This window comes from Spea bombifrons, chromosome 2 (genome assembly GCF_027358695.1).
Source record: "Spea bombifrons isolate aSpeBom1 chromosome 2, aSpeBom1.2.pri, whole genome shotgun sequence".
Taxonomy (NCBI): domain Eukaryota; kingdom Metazoa; phylum Chordata; class Amphibia; order Anura; family Pelobatidae; genus Spea; species Spea bombifrons.
This window is the reverse complement of record NC_071088.1, coordinates 104,743,169-104,764,092: the sequence shown is the minus strand read 5'-3', so window position 1 is coordinate 104,764,092 and position 20,924 is coordinate 104,743,169. Positions and strand designations below refer to the sequence as shown.

Here is a 20,924-nt window from a genome sequence, read left to right as displayed (position 1 = left end):
AGCTTCTTTCTATGGAAATTTAGCAGCTCTGAAGATTGGAAATTTCCTTCTGAGTTTATTTTATTAAAAGTACCAAAAAATGTGCACAGTACATCAGAATAGAAATAAAAAGAAAAGCAAATTAAATTCAGAAGAAGATTAAGTGCAGAAACTAATAATAGCCACATTAGTAAAGGAGGTTCCAGACCAGTGAAGTTTATAGTCTGATTGTAGGCTTTATCGAAATTGGTCCATGCTTCGACTGGGCCGAATTCATTAATTTGCAATGTGTGTTATATTACCTACAAAGAAATTATAGTATTCTATAACCCACATACAGAGCAGGTTTGAAAGCAGCAGGTTTAACAAATGGTATGCGTTTGCATAGATTGCTAAAGATATCACACATGAGTGGAGGTTCAATGGAAACCAATTAAAATCCATTTTGTACATAATGAGCTAATACCAAAAGGCAAAAACAAATACATCTAATTTTCAAAATTCATACTAAAACAACGAGGACTTGCTACATCTAGTGGAATTCCTTAAATAATTCACATAATAGGTGTTATGAAAATATATAGCTTTAATTTAAAGACATATAAACACTTTTGGTACAGTACAGACATAATGCTGAAAATATACATTAATCTTAAAACACTTGCTGTTGCCCATTAGTTAACTGTTTAACTGTTAGAAAGACAACTCTGACACTCTGGAACTCAAAGTGTTAAAGAATATCAAACGCACTGTACTATTTGTTGATTTGACTGATTTGGACTACATATGGGTTAACATAACCCAATCCAATGATTACCAGGCATGACTTGGTTTGGTTGTTTGTAATATGTAAAAATCCAGAAAACACCAGAAAACTGGAATTTCGGGTGAAAAATCTGCTTATTTCTTACCAAAGATAAAACACAAAATTAATTTGATTCAAAATATTCCACTATAACCACAAGTAAATCTATTGAAGCATAACCAAAAGGTCTGAAAACATATATATTTTACCAAACCAAAATTATTATTAGCCTTTTTAAGCTATTTACAGGAATAGCTAAACAGATGTGGGCTACAACTCCCATTAAACATATCAAGCAATTTTAATCAAATGCTATCTGTGCCTAACGGTATCTGTTCACATATCCTAGAGAAAGAAATTGTTTATCATGACATATGCATATATTAATATATAGCAGTAAATGTGCAAAGGAAACAAAAAGGAATAATTTATACATTTTATATATAAAAACATTGAGACTAACTGAATGTGAAAGCGTACAAGGATCAACATTCTGTTATCCAATAAAATGTATATATCAATCATAAAATAAGTCATGTTTTAAGATTTTTTTTACTGAATATATAAAATATTTTGGGGAAAAATATAAACCATGATCTGCAAAGATACCATTTCCTTATACTTTCTACCAACTAAAGCCTTTAATAAATTGCATTTTCTATTAAAACCTTTCTACTTAGTAACTTTAAACCAAGGTAGGATACATTCAGTCTATTTAAAGAACCTTTCTTTTTTCTTCAGTCTTTTTTTGTTAAAAAAATATTACAAGAATAACAAATATGACCAGAAAAAAAACAGGAAAAATATATTCTGCATTTGAATATTTTTAGACTACTTTTGGGCCCTCTGCTGGATAATACTTTAAAACGTAATTTTGTTGTAATACACAAAAAGGCTCAACTTACATTTTTTTTGAATCTGTGTTTGCTCACTGATATAAGACATACACTGAATATCAATACCGAAAAGATACTCACTTCAGTCGTTGGTACTGGTTTTACATGTATGTATATGTACATTTTAAAAAAATATTTACAAGTTTGTAAGAATTGTTGCTTTAATTATAAAAGCTATTTACATATATATTACTATAGGGTATAAATTAGTGGTCCTTCATTGTAACCATGGTCAACACATTGTGTTATTTATAATTTTATCCTCCAAAATATGGCAGATTGTGTGTCAGAGAGAGAAGCAAAAAAATATTAAATATTAGAAATTTCAATGGGCTTCTTTTCTAGCAGGTGGAAGTCAATTTTCCCATTTAATGGGATTTGAACTTCCAGGTTTTCATTTGTTCTGTGGTGCTTTTTCCCATTTCGTATGCAAATGTACATGCCCATTAAAGTCACTAAAACAACTGAGCCTAAGCACAGTATAGAGAGAGTTACCAGCGTAGGTATGCAAGAATCAGATTCCATTTTTTTCTGAGTGGGCTGTATAGCAATTTGCGGTTCCTTTTCTTCAATATTAACATCAGGTTCCTTTCTCAGTAAACTTTCAATATAACTTTCATTACTTACTGTATCGTTTACAAATAGATTCACCATAACAGTAGTAAAGAGGGGTTCAGGGTAACCATGGTCGCTAACTTTCACCAATAACCTGTACAGGCCGCAGTCATTTCTCATGAGAGTCTCTTCCAAGGTAATATTTCCAGTTTTAGGGTCAATGCGAAACGATTCTGGACGAGGCCCTCTCCTTCCTATTATGCTATAAGCTATAACAGCATTCATTCCTGTGTCTTTATCAACGGCATAAACCTCTGTCACAGGCGAACCAGGCAAAGTTGATGGGAGCACAAGCAGATAAGACGTGTTAGACTGAGGGAACAGGACCAAGGGAGGGTTGTCATTTACATCCAGAAGAAGGATGGTAATTTTTGCAGTAGACGATAAGGTTGGGTCTCCACCATCAACAGCTTCAACCCACAAAGTATAAGAGCTCTGTTGTTCTCTGTCCAGTGAAACTTTAGCTCGCAGGAGTCCTTTTCCAGTATCAATGACAAATATATCACTCCCATTTACTATGGAAAGGGCAATCCATCCATTTTGTCCAGAGTCAGCATCTGTGACGCTGATTACTCCAATCTCGCCAAAACCTGGGAAATTTTCAGGGACAAAAAAACTGAAATCTCTGCTGATGAATCGTGGACTGTTGTCATTTTTGTCTAGTACGGTAACATATACTGTGGCTACTGATTCTTTTGGGGGTGAGCCAGAATCTCTTGCTTTAACAGTGAACCTGTATTTTTCTTTCTCCTCTCTATCTAACATTGTGGAAACAGAAAGTATTCCAGTTACTTTGTCTAAAGAAAAATAAGACGGGGCATCAGCTCCCAAAAAGTATGAAACCTGACCTCTCTCTCCACTGTCAACATCAGTAGCATGCAGTTTGACTAAAAATGCATTGGGTGAATTGTTTTCCTCAATGGTTACCTCTACGGAGGATTGAGTAAAAACCGGCGGATTATCATTCTCATCCAAAATCTGAATTTTTATAAACTTTTTTACATGACTGCCATCCGGGCTAACAGCAACCACTGCTATATTATATAGCTGTTTTACTTCATAGTCTAACTTATTTACAGTTTCAAGAAGATACTCATTTGTATACGGCTTGTATGCAGACAACTGAAAAGGTCCTTCTCCTTCCAGGTAGCAATCCACTTGGTATTTTTCATCTGGATCTTTTATAGTAAAAAATGCAATAGGGGAATTGACAGGCTCTAGTTCCTTCAGATAAACAATACTATTTTCTTCATTAGCTATGTAACGTGGTATGACTTCAGGTGGCCTAAATGTGACTTTAATTACGGAAATAAATACAGATATTACAGCTGGGATACAGCCTGGGCCATTGGCTAGCACAGTCAGTTTATGCAGTTGGATTGTACTGCCATCTATCTTCTCAGAAAGGGTTATCTTTCCTGAGGTTTCATCAAGATTAAACTGATCCTTTGAGGACTGTGGAACTCTTTCGCTAAAGGAGTAAGTAACCTGAGCATTAGAGCCTAAATCTTTGTCCTCAGCATGTACTGTAGCTACAGCTGCTCCAATGCTTGAGTTCCCAGGAAGAGTTACATTTATATGAGACTCATGAAATTGTGGGCAGTTGTCATTCACATCACTAACAAGAATTGTAAGTGTGGCTGACCCTGAAAGTGGTGGATTTCCACCATCTTCAGCAATAATAATTGTTTGATATTCTGATTTTTCTTCTCTGTCCAGAAGACCCATTATAATAAGGTAAGGTGTCCTTTCCCCACTCTCGTTCTCCTCAACATCTAATGTAAATAAACCATGGTAGTCCACCAACCTATAAGTCTGGACCCCATTCATCCCCCCATCAGGGTCATAAGCAGGATGCTCTATCACTAGTCTTGTGTTAATAGGAGCATTTTCTGGTACTGAAATATAAATCTGTGTCACAGGGAATTGTGGAGCATTGTCATTTACATCGATTATTGCAATTTTTACTTTGATGAGCCTGAAATATTCCTGAGGCAAAATGATGACATCCAGGAGAAGGACACAATCCTGAAGACCAAGACTTTGTGGGCACAGGGTCTCTCGGTCCAGTTCCTCTGCAGATGTGTACAGCTCTCCAGTTCTGTTATTGAGCATCGCATACTTCCCACCGAGCCCTTTAGATGCCAGGCTGAATGAAAGAGGAGGATCAGTAAAAGAACCCAGCTGCAAGTCCTGCACAATGTTCCCAATCAGCACCCCCTTGGGTAATCCTTCATGTAGAGTGTATAGCAATTCCGATGCTCTGCCTGAGTTGGCTGCGCTGGCTGTGGGTCCACGGAAATTAGTGATCGCAAACAGAAACAACAAGTGCTGTGCAAGAGAAGAGACACACAAATGGTGTGTATATTAAAATACAGGATACTGATGACATTATCCTTATGACATTATATATATATATATATATATATATATATATATATATATATATATATATATATAGTAAATGAGTGTGCTAAATTCAGTTAGGTACTCGAGGGGTTAAAACAATCCCAGTCCTACATGACGTTTTCATTGAGACACTAAGCATGCAGTTTAACCACATATTTTCACTAACCTCATCCAGTTCATTGTAGTAACGTTTACACACCCCCATTATTGCAAATGCCACATTTAGTAATATTTCGTGACACTTAGAGGTTCATGTGGAATTTAGACACAGCATAAAAATATTCTGCACGTTTTTATTTCGTTACAAGTTATAGTGAGAGTCATTTTAGTGATGTAACCTACCTGTGCTTGTATAAGCCAGAGCCTGATCGGAGTGCTTTGCTGCCCCATATCCAGTTCAGGAGGCTTGTTGCCCCTAGCAGAAGCCAGATCTCTCCTCCCGTGTATGGTGGGATCGTGTCATTCCCTTGGTAGTTTAATCCCTATGAAACTGCAGTCATTTAGTTGGTGGTGCTAGCGATCCAGGCACTCCCTCTCTGCTCATGCAAATCTCTGGACAGCCTCAGCCAATAGCCACGGACGCATCAATTAACAAAGTGCTGAAATGGGAAGGACCTTTGCTGTCTGTTGCTGGTATGCAAAGTGCTCCAACCCCTCTCCTCATTTCTACACAAGGTGGAAGTCACAGCAACTTTTCCTGATTGCAATATAAAAAAAAAACATTGAACGATGACTCGAGAATTCTAATTTACTTTCCCTCATGGTTAGATATGGAGGCGTTGAGTATACAGGGCTGAACTGTACAAAGCACAGATGCTAACTTTTGCTAATGTGTTAGATGGCAATAAGTGCTTCACATATTTACCCCCTTGTGGGTAAATATACATGGGGGTATGCAATGGTGCTAGCCCTGTTTGTAACATGTTTTTTGTTACATATCCTCTTCCTAACATGACACTGGCATTGAGAGGGTTAATCACTCGTTATACCTTCAAAGTAATTAAACAGGCCTGGCACCACAAGTGTTAATAGCGTCTTCTATTGTATATAACTTAACTCTGACAGTATCATCTCGGTCCCCTACACACACACTATTCAGCTCTGAAGTAGTTAATTCCCTCAACTGTTGTAGCTGCCTGCGAAGGCTGTATTGCAGGCCCGGACTGGCCATCGGGCACACCGGGCATTTGCCCGGTGGGCCGGGCCACGGCAGGGCCGCACTGACTTAGGGGCTGATGGAGCTGTAGCTCCAGGCCCCTACCCTACCTACGGCCGCATTAACGCAGGGCATAAGGGGCACCTGCCCCTTAAGCCCGCCGCAACTGCGACCGGGTCCGCCACTCTAAGGGGCCGGGAAGTCCCCACCAAGGCCGGCCTTACGGGTCTGCGGCCGCACAGAGTTTAAATTAAAACATCGGGTTTTTTTTTAACTTTATTTAACATCCTCCATGTTAAATAAAGTTTTTTTAAGTTGAAAAAAAAAACCCCGATGTTTTAATTTAAACCCTGTACGGCCGCAGACCCCTAAGGCCGGCCCTGGTGGGGGCTTCCCGGCCCCTTAGGGCAGGGCCGACCTTTGGGGTGTGCGACCACCCTCCAGGGGGCGGCGGCGGGGGGCGGTCCGCACTGGGTGCCGCCAACTTGCGGCACCCGGCACCCCTCCAGAGACGGACAGCAATGTCCGCCGCTGGAGGAGCAGGCTCGCAAGGGAGCGGTATCGGAGGTCTTTGACAGACCTCCGGTTCCCTTGAGTGATTTTAAGCCGGGTTCAACCCGGCTTAAAATCACTCAAGGGAGCCGGAGGTCTGTTAAAGACCTCCGATACCGCTCCCTTGTGATCCACGCGGCAACAGCTGCTGTGCGCCGGGGTTTGTTGTCAGATCCCGGCGCACAGCACTGAAGCCGCGCCCACCGCTGTCCGTGCCCTCTGACCCGGAAGAAGACAGAGAAGACAGAAGAACTGAAGAAGAGGAAAAGAAGCTGAAAGAAGAAAGGAAAGGTAGGAAAGCATTAAGTGAGAGTGGATTGGTGTATATGTGTGGCTTGGTGTATATGTGTGGCTTGGTGTATATGTGTGGCTTGGTGTATATGTGTGGCTTGGTGTATATGTGTGGCTTGGTGTATATGTGTGGATTGGTGTATATGTGTGGATTGGTGTATATGTGTGGATTGGTGTATATGTGTGGATTGGTGTATATGTGTGGATTGGTGTATATGTGTGGATTGGTATATATGTGTGGCTTGGTGTATATGTGTGGCTTGGTGTATATGTGTGGCTTGGTATATGTGTGTGGCTTGGTATATGTGTGTGGCTTGGTATATGTGTGTGGCTTGGTATATGTGTGTGGCTTGGTATATGTGTGTGGATTGGTATATGTGTGTGGATTGGTATATGTGTGGATTAGTGTATGTGTGTGGATTGGTATATATGTGTGGATTGGTATATATGTGTGGATTGGTATATATGTGTGGATTGGTGTATATGTGAGGATTGGTGTATATGTGAGGATTGGTGTATATGTGTGGATTGGTATATATGTGTGGATTGATATGTGTGTGGATTGGTATATATGTGAGGATTGGTGTATATGTGTGGATTGGTATATATGTGTGGATTGGTATATATGTGTGGATTGGTGTGTATGTGTGTGGATTGGTATATGTGTGTGGATTGGTGTATGTGTGTGGATTGGTATATATGTGTGGATTGGTATATATGTGTGGATTGGTGTGTATGTGTGTGGATTGGTGTATGTGTGTGGATTGGTATATATGTGTGGATTGATAAATGCGTGAGAGTGATGGGTGTTATGCTGTACCATTTCCAATGTCTTTTTTCATGATCTAATTATGCTCTAAAAGTACATCATAACTCCCATCACTCTATACTGTTCCATACAGTGGCAGAGCTGGGAGACAGAGGCCTTGCACCCCCACCACAGGACTCCTGAAAGGTAAGTGAACTTCAAAGAGGGAGAGGGTAGATAGTTAGGAGGGGGTAGTTGCGGCGGGCTTAAGGGGCTCTGTGTTAATGCGGCCATATAGTACCAGTCAGTCCGGTCCTGAGTGGGCCTATTTTAAGGTGGGGGCCTGGAGCTGCAGCTCCATTAGCCCCTAAGTCAATCCTGCCCTGCCACAGGCGCGGTCGCAGTTGCTGCTTGCTTCGGCAACAAGGTAAGTAGGGTGAGGGAGGTGGGTGCAGTGAGAAGGGGCAGAGGGGGGTTAGATAGTGAGAAAGGGGGAGGGGATAGATAAAGGCGCTACATATTGAGAAGTGGGGAAGGGGGTTACATAGTGAAAAGGGGCAGATAAGATGAAGAGAGGGGGTAGTGTGAATGCGTATGAGAATGAATGAATAAATGTGTGAATGAATTGTGTGAATGCGTATGACAATTAATGAATTCATGTGAGGATGAATTGCTTGAATGATTTGTGAGACTGCATTAATGAATGTGTTAATGATTTGTGTGAATGATTAAATGCAAAGGTGGCACATGAAGGGTGGGCTTTAACAATAAATAAATAAATAAATAAATAAATAAATATGGGCTGCTCAGGCTTAAATGCCCGGGCCTATTTTTTGTCCCAGTCCGGGCCTGCTGTATTGTGTATTGATTTAAATAGCGCCATCATAATCCGCAGTGCTGTATATAGGACATAATAAGTAGCGTATAAGAGTTTGGATTTACAAAACGAAAAGGTAAGAAGGGTCCTGTTCCAGTGGGCTTACAATCTAGAAGAAATTGGAGTGTATCACACACCTGGCAAAAGTACCAATGGCTGTGATGGACCAGCCACATATGTGAACATAATTGTAAATACTAATTGAATCTATCCCAGATTTCTCCCCATCACAAATACAATTTGCACTTTACAACTGTGTTTCTGTCAGGGCAGACTGTACCATGTCTATCCCAGACCCTCCTCCAGATCATGTGGCAGTGAAAGCGTTAATCTGCCTCTCACCTGCTGTATCTGAAAGGGCAAGCTGCACCATGTCTATTCCAAACCCTCCTCCAGATCATGTGGCAGTGAAAGCGTTAATCTGCCTCTCACCTGCTGTATCTGACAGGGCAGGCTGCACCATGTCTATCCCAGACCCTCCTCCAGATCATGTGGCAGTGAAAGCGTTAATCTGCCTCTCACCTGCTGTATCTGACAGGGCAGGCTGCACCATGTCTCCATCAGTCACAGTTCAGCTCTCCTCCCTCCCACTCAGTTGACTTAGCTGAGTGCTCAGTTATTTCTTCCATTCCAATGCTTCTAAGATATTCATGGGTTAGACCGAAGGAAGCTTGGCTTTTCCCTGGATACCTTTAGGTGACAATTTGTGTTCATTTCTGAAATAGGATTTGAACACATTTTCCACTCTGTCTTGGCATGTTTCGGAAACAGCTGGACTACTTAACTGCTGGTCCTGGTTTAATCATATTAGTGCTGAAGATTTTTCACACTAACTCCCTACTCCCATGAGAATCATTTGTTTTAAAATAAAGGTCTGCCTGAAGATATTGAATAAATCAATCAGTATCACTCAGCATTTGTAAAATTATGTCATACATTTCAAATGATCAGTGGTGTTCTGCATACAGTGTGCTACAACTCCCATCATACCTAGCCAGTCAATGCCTGAATTAACATGCAAACTACCTGTATCAGACAGAGTAATCAATAAGATGTAAACTCAGACTCAGTTTCTCCTGTTTCTTTTTTTATCCAGTCAGAATTGCAATACAATACAATTGTTTCCAAGAGTAACCCATTACAAGGCACAGTCCTTATGTGGCCTCATAGACTAAACCTATACACATGCCATATTTTCAAGAACTGGGGACAATTTATAATTTTACTTTCTTTTCTTCTCCTTTTTATTTGTTACAACTGATATAAGACAAGTACAACCTTTACATTATATATATATATATATTATACATACATATACAGTATATACTCATTTTATGCAACTATTTGCATATATGTGTGAGTGGTAATTTAATTATGTGTAAGGGTGATATAGATATTATTTAATGGAAATATTTTTTATGTGATGGTAATAATAAATGAATAACTGGGAAAAAAGTGTGTAGTTAAAAAGGGCATTAAGGCAAAATACAATAACATTCATTTAATATCATAATCCACAGTGCAATAAGTAGTGGCTATTGCTGGTAGCAAAGATTGGAAAGCTAACATCCTAACATCACCCTCAACCCGGCTGATATCAGTTATGGGCACTGTGGGCCACAAAAGCAGATGTGCAAGAAAAGCAAAAGGCTGGCATTCTTGTGAAAATGTATCTTTTTATCTAAACTGTGTTTATATAGTGTATTACATTATTTAACCCTTTATTGTCTGTGTGCTGTTGCATAGTGTACAAAAGCCTATGCATGTGGAGTATCTCCGTAACCTGGAGATATAGCCAAATGCATTTTCATGGTTTTCTCTGCAGTTGCATAACATCTGCACAAACATGGAAAAGGTGGTAAAAAAAAATTTTTTTTATCTTTGTCAGAGAAACGGCTGCATGATAAGTGTCCAGATGCTCCTAGTGAAATACCCTCGGCTGTCTACTCTACAAAAATATATAGTTTTGTAGGAGTAATTTAAGCTGGCAAACTGCTAAACAGTCCCAAGTGAAACATATGCTTCACAAAATAAAATTTGAACATTTCAAGTTTGGAAAAGAGTATGTGGATGTTCCATTTTGTGCCCCATAATTTCCAAAACCAATAAAAAAAACCTATGTATGTAGGTTATTTCTGCAATCTGCAAGATGCAGCTGCATGTAATCTGTGCAAGCAATTCTAAGAAACTTGGAAGATGTACACACTTGTAGAGAGCAGGTAAAAAAAGCAAAACGAGCAATACGCTTCACAAAATAAAACATAATGTGCAAGAGAGAAATTAAAGTTGAACAAAGGAACAGCAAAGGTTTTAAAAATGCCACATCCTTAAGCGTAACAAGATATGTCAGCCTTCAGGCCTTTAAACAGTGACAATTTTTGAATGTCATCTCACTGTTTTAAAAATGTTACTTATAGAGCTAACATAGATCCTTCTTGTAAGAATGCTGTGGTTTATCCTTTATAATGCAAATTGAGTGAGTCCAAATAGTTTGGGGGCACTGCTAAGCCGTCAATGAATCAACCCTATGTATCTCAAATGGGACGCTCTAGTCATCATATGCACTTTAACCCCTTCATGACCAATGGCATACCAGATATATCATAAGAAAATGTCTCTTTAGGCCCAGTGACGTACTTGGTACGTCAGAGGTAGAAAGTGCTCCCATCCTGCCACAATGGGTGTGATGGCCAGGGGGGCACTGACGCAGCTTCAGCAACTTCAGCAATACACAGAGCACATCTGAGCCTTTGATCCTTCCTATGAGATCAGGGTGACCACATATCCCGCAATGTATATTTTATGTGTATGTGACGGCGTGTGTGTGTATATATATATATCTATATATATATATAGATTCCAAAAATAGTTGCCGGCACTCATGGGACTTGGTTTCAATAAATCTCTCAAAGCTCTGTGTTACAAGTCAACGTTTCAGTCTTTTATTTTCAGACTTTCATCAATGTCCTGAAACGTTGACTTGTAACACAAAGCTTTGAGAGATTTATTGAAATATATGCCTATATGCATTACTGCTTCAGTTACCAGGCACCAGGCAGAATAATTAGGGTTGGTGTGCAATTGTGCACTTTGGATTTTATATATATATATATATATATATATATATATATATATATATATATATATACAGCTGTGTGTGTAATCTCGTCTGCTTCATAGTGTGTCCCTGAATGGCAGAAAAAAAATGTGGTCATCCTATATTGGAGCAATCATGCAAACCATGCATTTGTTGTCACTCACCATCACTCACTCTCTCACAAGCTCCCCCTTTCTCTCATGCTCTTCCATACTCCTTGCCAACCACTTCTGTGTCCCTGTCTTCTTTTCCCTTTCTTTTATTATTTTTTCACAAAGTGGATGTGAAAAATGATTTCTTTTGTGGAAAGGTGCTAGTGTGAAATCAGTGGCATGCCAATACCCTCTAATCAGATTCCCTGTGTTGTCTTACATTTGAAAATTAGTGGCGTCTCCAGCTTTCATATTTAGGGGGGGCACAGGGACCAAAGTAGGGGCGCCAATTGGAAAACATTACGTATACAAGATCTATATATATATATTTAATTTTGTTCAGCAGTTTTACTTTTTCTAGCCGGCATTGGGGTGCAACTCCTAACACATCACATTTTGTAAAAAATCTACTGTGGAAACACTGGTGCACATCACATCACATTACATAAAATCAGGGCAATGTTTGTTTTTTTTATTTTGTACAGGTTATGTATGATTTCTAAATTGCTTTAATTTTTCCAACTTTTTTAGATTTATATATTATATATATATAATTTTTTTTTACAAAAGAAAGCCCTTCTTCCCCTGACAAAAAACTAAAATATAATTTGAGCTAGTGGGAAATCACAGTTGAAAACCATAAAAGCTGCTATGGTCCTGCAGCTCAAAAATGTAAAAACTGTAAAATAACCCTGGTCCTTAATGGGTTAATATACATGATAGCTGTGAGAGACCCCTTCATATTTATGTGGTGTGCCCCTTGAGAATGCATATAAAATCCCCCCATATGCACCTGCCCCCGCTTTAATTTCCTGCCACTGAATGACTTCTTCAAACCGAATGAAGATATATATATAAAATCTACATTGGTTATTTTAATTTTATGAAACAATAATTGATTTACAAACCTTAGGTATGAAAAAATAACAAATAATTTAGAGATACACTATGTGGACAAAAGTATTGGGACACCTGACCATTACATCAGCAGGGACTTTGATGATATCACATTCTAAATACATAAACTTTGATATGTATTTAACAGCTTTCACTCTTAAGGGAATGCTTTCCACAAGATTTTGGAGTGTTTATGTGGGAATTTTTGCTCATTCATCCAGTAGCATTTGTGAGGTCAGGCACTGATGTTGGACAAGAAGACCTGGCTCACAATCTCAGTTCCAGTTCACCCCTAAGGTTTTCAGTGGGGTCAGGACTCTGTGTGGGCTATAGCATTGTCCAAAATGTCTTGGTATGTTCCCTTGAACATTCCAAGACATCTTGGACACTGCTATGCTTCCAACTTTGTGTGAACAGTTTGGGGAAGGCCCTTTTCTATTCCAGCATAACTGTGCCCCAGTGTACAAAGCAAGGTCCATAAAGACATGATTGGATGAGATTGGTGTCTGGCCCTCAAAGACCAACTACATATTAATGTATTTAGAATACAATGTCATTAAAGTCACTGTTGGTGTAATGGCCAGGTGTCCCAATACTTTTGTCAATATAGTGTGTGAATATATAGATTTATGTGATCCCTACTTACAATTAAATTTTTAATTTATTTTAATCTTGCCTGCCACCTACAGGAAAAGTGAAAGATGTTTAGTAAGTACGTTGCACCTCTGCTGCTTATTAAGGGGCATCATAGACAGTATTAATAAACTATCTTGGGTTATACTTAGTGATTATTATAGTCTAATGTTGTGACACCTTCTGCATAACATGCTTCATGTAACAGAACTCGCAACATTAACAATTTTCTTAAAATACAGTGTAGACATTGTTAATGTTGGAAATGACTATTTCTCTTCTCAGATTAATATATCGAAGATAGGCTAAAATCTACTCGTTTAAAGAAAGTTATATAAAGAAAACACAAGGGATCTCAACATGGGCCTAATAATATTCATTGCACGTATGAGCAGCGTGTATAGATAGTTTTTGAAAGGAATCATTTTTTGTTTTCACTAATCCCTTCTCAGTTGCTCATTCTCAATACCTCTACTTAATATCTTACATTTTCCCCACTAGGCCCAAAACAGTGTAGTAGAAGTTGTTTTCTGATGCCTACAAAACGTGCAGCTTTCCTAGGTGCCGTGAATGGCTTCTTGTCACACATAGCGGGGTCAATTCCAAGAGCTGTCCAAAATCTTGATTCATAAATTAAAAAACACTGCAACTATACTCACTGGCAATTTAAATTCTGGGGCATATAGTCAGGTAACAGGTGCCAAAACCTTCTTTGCAACCATGTATCACATATGAAAGGGTTAAAAGGTAAGTTATCAGATGGAGAAATACAAGTCTGATGATTTTCATCAAAGGTAATTCAGTAAAAGCTTCCATGTTGGCATCAAATGCCAAATGTGCTGCGAACACCAGGTTATCGGCTGACATGTCCAGCTTAGCAAACTGTTCATGTGCAGCAATGGCTGTCTGCCTTTAAGACGAATTTGAAAATGTTTTTCCCTCATAGTAGTAATAGCACACGGTGAATGAAAGTTTAAAGTTAATATAGACTTATGTCAACAAATTGTGCAGTCTAACTAACACATCTTTAAATACAAATTAGCGGTTCAATGAATTCATTAGTCACTATAATTGAAAAAATACCAAAAAAGCAACATCAGAGACTGTGCAAACACTCTGTACTTTTTATTTCATGTTTAACATACATAAACTTCCATTCCTCTGCATGAAATGGAGTCTGTAATATAATAATGGCTTTTATTTCATATTAACAAAAGCCGGCATACAGTAGAAATAAAATACTTTGAAAATAGCCAATATTTTTTTTTCATTATTTCTCTTATCACAGTAGTACAGGAGCACAATTCCTATTTCTGAAACCTAACTTTCCATTGCCTGCAAGATAAGAGAATCATGAATTTTAAAAAGACTCATGAGCAGAGCACTAATTACACTGTATAGCCAAACCAGAACTGTTTGACATCTCAAGTCAAAATGTTATTCTCTTTTCATATACATATATATCATGCACGTAGAATGATTAACATTTTGACAATCCTTAAACTGTGTAAGCGTAAAAGAAATATAATGATACCCGTTACCAATCATGAAATGCCCAAAAGGCTTTACACTTAGTGTCAGATGCACAAGATCTGATTCTCATGGTTTAGTAGACAAACATGCCTGGAGCTTCAGTTGATTTATATGAAGGGTTTATTGCAGGTGCTGCTTTTTTGGTCATATAATGTATCATTAGGTTTGTTTCCATTGTCCTTCTTCATTGGTCAAAATAAATAAATTCTCATTTCTAACATATAGTTCCATGAATAACAGATAAATCCCTTCTACTACATGTTCAAGCATTTGAAGAGGTGGGATTTTGGTAAAGTTAACAAAGGCAGGGGCGAGGTGATAACTGAGTGTTCCTAGCATGCACAATGGAACCACCCTATCCATTAAGTGAGAATTATAGACTTATTTCCAGTGTTCCCACACATGAGAACCATTCCGAGTATCCTTAAGAATTAGGTAAATTAAGTAATCATCCTATTGAAAGGCAAGACTGAGAGAGTTCTATTCTGCTGTAGTGATATGTGTAGATAATAGAGACTCAATATATTGCATGTTTATTTGATGGGAAGTTACTACAAATCAAACAGTATCACAGTAGATTTTCTTAGAAATTAAGCCGATTTGCGAAATGGTAAATAATAAAATCATAGAGGCAACAAGGTTACCTTGGCTGCATGATACAAACATTATAATGAGTGTCACACATGATACATGCCACAAATACTTGTAGCATTGCAAAGCTACTGACTGTCAACTATGAGGCCATTAGATGTTTGGGAAGAATTTCACACCATTCAGCCAAAATTGAACCTGGCAAATACTTTAAAATGTATTATTGTTATTATTATTATTATTTTTATTGAGATTGTATTACATATTGTTGGTAATGACTAGCTAAAACACTACTACATTTCAAAACTAGAAAGGTTTAATTTATCCCTTGGAGAGGATTTTAATTCTAGCACCATATTTCTTAGACTTCAATGGATGCGCTGATATTAATGCACCAACATGTCACCTCTTGGATTAAATATTATAACGGTACCAGGTTACAGCTTTCTGTACACTGCAGGAGCTAAAACAGCAGCTCATCAAACACCAGAGAAACCTGTCTAGTTCTCACCAGGCTGCAATTCCTCAGAGCAGCTGTCAAGCAATGAGTCTCCAATGCTAGTACTGGGGTTCTCCTACCTACAGTAGATACTCTTCTTTTTCTACAAGCTACTTTGTTTTTTCTTTTCCTTTATTGGTTTTAACTGATAGCACTTTATAAGACTGGCATGACAATACACAAAATAAAATATAAATAAGAGATATTTTAATTCTTTGTGTAGTTACTTTTCATTAAAATCACTCTTTCCACATAATTATATATTACATATTTCTTCAGTTTTCCTTATGATTGGTTTTCCCAATCTATCAGTGTCTTGTGTGTTTTATTAGGCTTTACTGAGTTTTAATTTGAGCTATTTTCTACTCAGTGGGCAGCATCACTAATATATATAATCATTAATATAATATACTCTCTGAAGATCCGGATAAGGTCATACCACGGGGATGATCCCCAGAGTGTCATTAGGAAAGCAAGTCGGGCAAAATTGTGGCACCGGAGAGATTGTTGTTAAAGGATAGTGGAGAGATATAAGCAAACATATGAGCGATATAGTAAATAGGAACAGCACAAATTATTAACATATTAGAAAAAAATATTTGCAGATATTGCTGCAAAGAATCCAACCAAATAAAAATTAACTTCGTTTTAACCTAATTTCTAGCAATAGTCACTTACTTTGAACACTTTACTCCAATCAGTTTTGTAGCACTCCAATAAACCTGGGTTTCACATTCATATTACTCACGAATATGGCAGAAAGTTAGGTGGAAATGTATTTTCTATGTTTCAGAAAGTAGCATTCTTATCTGCTAACTTTACCTGTGTTTTCTTTTTTTGTTGTTGTTCACCTGAGGCCCTGCATATTATACCCCCTATTCTGATGCTTAAGGCATGAAATCCCTGCGTGGTATCATCACTTAAAATAGTAAAACATAAAAAACAGCAGTATTTCCTCTGTTCAGTAGACATGGTGCAGTTGTATTTATCAATGGTTCCAATCTATATGTAAAAAAAATAGCATATGCACTGAAACCTTTATGTTTACATAATAGTTCAAAAGGGCTATTAACAGAAAAACATTCTTAAAAAATAATCACAGAGCCTAAAGCACTCTTCACATCAAAGGAGTTTCAGCTTTAGCCTGTTAGCTATTTATGTTACCTCTCTACCTGCCTTATTATCATGCCTTTAGACCACTAGCCATATTTGTATATAACAAACGGAAGGCTTAGTAGGATTTTTTTGACATTTTGGTAAAACATATTGGAAGGAATATTGGCTTCCAACTTAGTTAAATTAAATCTGGTAGCAGTCTGCAAACATAGAAAAGTTGTTCTTTACATAGTATATGTGGAACAATTCAATGCCCCAGACTAAAAACAAATAAATGCCCATTTTGAGCCAAAATGCACTAAGCAGTGACCATATCACCTAATCACACCACGACTTGCGTTGGGAGAATGGCCAAACTGCATAACCACAAATTAGGAAAATTCCAAGACAATGGAGCGGGCCGATTGCCACAGGAAATGTTAATTATATCTACTTGAGGTGGGAAACTTCCCTATAACCTATATTAACCTCCCACAAAACTGTTGTTGTTTTTTTTTGTGCACGGTGTCTACATTTATTTTGGTCAGGTCTAGCAGAAGATTTGAGGGTCTGAAATTTATGTGCAAAAATATATCCACTTTAGTGCTTGTACATACTGCATACTTCATAGAAACGGTATGGGCAGGAGTGTCTATGGATTCAATACAACACTGTTGTGCATTCATGATGTAGAATGTACGATCCTCTATGAGGTTTAGTCAGGCTGTTGAATTGGGTTTTTCACACTATTGAGGTCAATTAAGGTTTAGTCAGGTCATTGAATCGAGTCCTTTGTATGTTAAAAAACCTCATTGTTTGATTTATTTGGAAGAACTTCTGTGCCCCAAATCATTTTTTCATATAGCTAGAATAATCAGTTGTCATTTTCTATATAGACGATATTGTATATATTGCTATAAAGGTTATATGCTAGTTATCTGAGAAAGGATCCCTTCAGCAGAAGCTATAAGGGAGAAATATGTGTATGACGTTTGGATACAATCTAGCACAAGTTAATTAGATTGTTGCTACAAGAGAGTTTTGCTAACACAGCTGAAATGTTGCAGCAGAATCAAAGGAAGTGTAATACTCTGTATCCAAGTATTTGTGAAAGAAATAGACAGTTTAAGACATTCCTTATTTTATTCTTAGTATAATTTGTTTAAAAAGCAGGTGGTTTGATTTCCACTGGTTATTTTAATTACATGAAACGATAATTGTTATGATAATTTAAAGCTGAAGTATATTTTTATCATGCTAATACAAATTATGTTACTGTAATATTAAAAAAAAGGAGCGTGTTCAATGCTGAGGACAATTCTATCACAAGTAATTGAATTACAAGCCTCACATAAATTGCAATCATTTGTTTTTTTGTTTTTTTTTAGAGAGATACACTATTTGGACAAAAGTATTGGGACACCTGACCATTACACCGACATTAACTTTTATGACATTGCATTCTTAATACACAGACATTCAAATGTAGTTGGTCTTCTGCAGCTATAACAGAGTCCACTCTTCTGGGAAGGCTTTCCACAAGATGTTGTCCGAAAATATTTTGATCATGCCAGAAGTACCAGAATGGAAAGGGCCAGATTGGCACTTGATGGCACAGGTGCAGCAGACAGGTGGATATGTGCTGCTGAATGCTATATTTTAATGCCCATGTAGCATGCAGCTGGGTGTGATGGGAGGTCCTGTACCCCGACTGGATACTCCCGCCAAACTTTGCTTCCTCCTGCTGTGACACAAGCGATTAACCCCTTCAAAACCAGACAGAACCAACGTTGTAGAGAGAAGGGGGACACCGCTGCACTGGAGCTGCACTGGCACTATGACTAGCCGAAGCATAGCTACACAGTGTGGCTAATGTCCTGAAAAGGACAATAAAGGATCATAGCAGCCCACCCTAAGCATCAGACAGCACTCATCTTGAGGTGAAAACATTTGGATACACAGGGATATTTAAACAGTACAAGGGGGGATTTACATACAATAGACACAGCAAGCCACACAAAGTTCTCCATCAGGTGCTCATTAGCACAGGGCTCAGTATTTGCACTCAGCCCACCTAATCTACCACTGGAGTAACAGATTGATAAGTATGGGGTGTTGATAGCCAATGGCCCACTGGGCATTTGCCTGGTGTGCCAGTTGGCCAGTCCAGACCTGTGGATGGGTGCAAAAATAATGATGTCTCTGCAGAAACTCCCATTAGAACATCTTAAGTGTTTGACTGATGCATCTTTCCTGCAATCACTCAGTAACATTGCTCAGTGATCTAACCAGTGGTTGCTTCTTGAATATAGAATACCTTTCAATATGAACATCTGTGGGTATTCTATTGGATGCATAGGCACTAGGTGCATGTGATAATGTATGATAATACACAGATCAGCCATAGCATTATGATCACTGACAGGAGAAGTGAATAACAATGATAATCTTGTAATCATGACACCTATCAGTGGGTGGGATAAATTAGGCAGTAAGTAAACATTTTCTCCTCAAAGTTGATGTGTAACAAGCAGGGAAAATGGGCAATCATAAGGACAAGGGCCAAATTGTGATGGCTAGACAATTGGGTCAGAGCATCTCCAAAACTGTAGCTTTTGTGGGATATTCCCGGTCTGCAGTGGTTAGTACCTATCAAAAGTGGTCCAAGGAAGGAAAAGCGGTTACAGGGTCATGGGCGCCAAAGGCTCAATGATACACGTCTGGCACGAAGCCTGGCCCCTGTAGTCAAATCCAACAGATGAGCTACTGTAGCTCAAATTGCTGAAAATGTTAATGCTGGTTCTGATAGAAAAGTGTCAGAACACAGAGTGCATTGCACTTTGTTGCTTATGGGGTCACATAGCTGAAGACCAGTCAGAGTACCCATGTTGACTCTTGTCCACTGCCGAAAGCCCCTACAATGGGCACATGAGCATAAGAACAGGACCATGGAGCAATGGAAGAATTGGCCTGATGAATCACGTTTTCTTGTATATCATGTGGATGGCCGTGTGCATGTGCGTCGCTTACCTGGAGAACACTTGGCACCAGGATATATCCATGGAGGTCCTACCTTGCAACTTACAGGACTTAAAGGATCCACTGCTAATGTCTTCAGAGTCCTTCACAATATTAAGCAGGTGGTCATAATGTTATGGCTGACCAGTGTATCAGTTGCCTGCAGTTGCTAGCTATTGTGGCAAAATAGTATTTTATTGTTAAACTAAATATCTCCAAAACAATTACATTACAAGCAACCTCTCTATGACATTCAGAGGAGAAATCCATGTCCTTTCTATGCAAAGATTATATGCAAGCAGATTCAATAATGTATGCAGAGTATTCAGTGTAAAAATGTAAAGTTAAAACACAAAGCAATATGAGGCTACTCCAAATGGAACTAACAAATTAAAAGTAGGCCAAGTCCAGTCAAAATTAAGCTCAAAGAAGATATAAATAGGTCAGAACCATCTTTATACAAAAATATTTTGCTATACATTTATCAGGCTTTTAAAAGTGCTAATCTTACAACAAAAAGTAGTATTGGGATCTTTAATGGTAGGGTGGTATATTTGAGATAAAATACCAATGCTGCTTCAATCAATACATTACCATTTAGTTTCTTACCTGTTTTATTTTTTAAAGGTTTTAATTAGATTTATTAAACTTGATTCTTTTTGTTTTTTGATTTGTTAGCAGTTGCATTTGAAAATGGCCATTTTGAACTATATATGCCATTGTTTGTAACTAGATAAGTGATGCACAATGGAAAGTCATAAATAACTACAAATGATGCTATTCATATTCATCTATGAATCATATTTTAAAGAGCTTATTTTTAGAGTGTCCTAAAATGTTGCTCTAGGTTTCTTTAATCTATCAGAACAATAGTGCCTTTGAATTCCTCATTACAATCAAAGGTTTATGCAATGATAAAAGCTACTTTCTAATTATGTAAAATGTGTGCTGATTACAATGATTAGCATAGAGAAAAATGACAGCCTTTGAAAAATTAAAACCTCTTTTAAATTTAGGAAATTATGTCATCAAGATTAAGTACTAAGGAGCAATTGGAGAAAAGGCAGTTTATCACTAGGGA

At 38.1% G+C, this 20,924-nt stretch overlaps 1 protein-coding gene across 1 annotated transcript; it reads right to left on the bottom strand.

The window, feature by feature from the left end:
- Positions 1-1,707: 1,707 nt before the first annotated feature.
- Positions 1,708-5,181, bottom strand: PCDH20 (protocadherin 20). The gene is made up of 2 exons (XM_053455425.1): positions 5,047-5,181; positions 1,708-4,626 (listed from the first exon to the last, which is right to left on the bottom strand). The coding sequence occupies exons 1-2, from the start codon at positions 5,092-5,094 to the stop codon at positions 1,990-1,992; spliced, it is 2,685 nt and encodes an 894-aa protein (XP_053311400.1). The 5' UTR covers positions 5,095-5,181; the 3' UTR covers positions 1,708-1,989.
- Between the last annotated feature and the right edge of the window lie 15,743 nt (positions 5,182-20,924).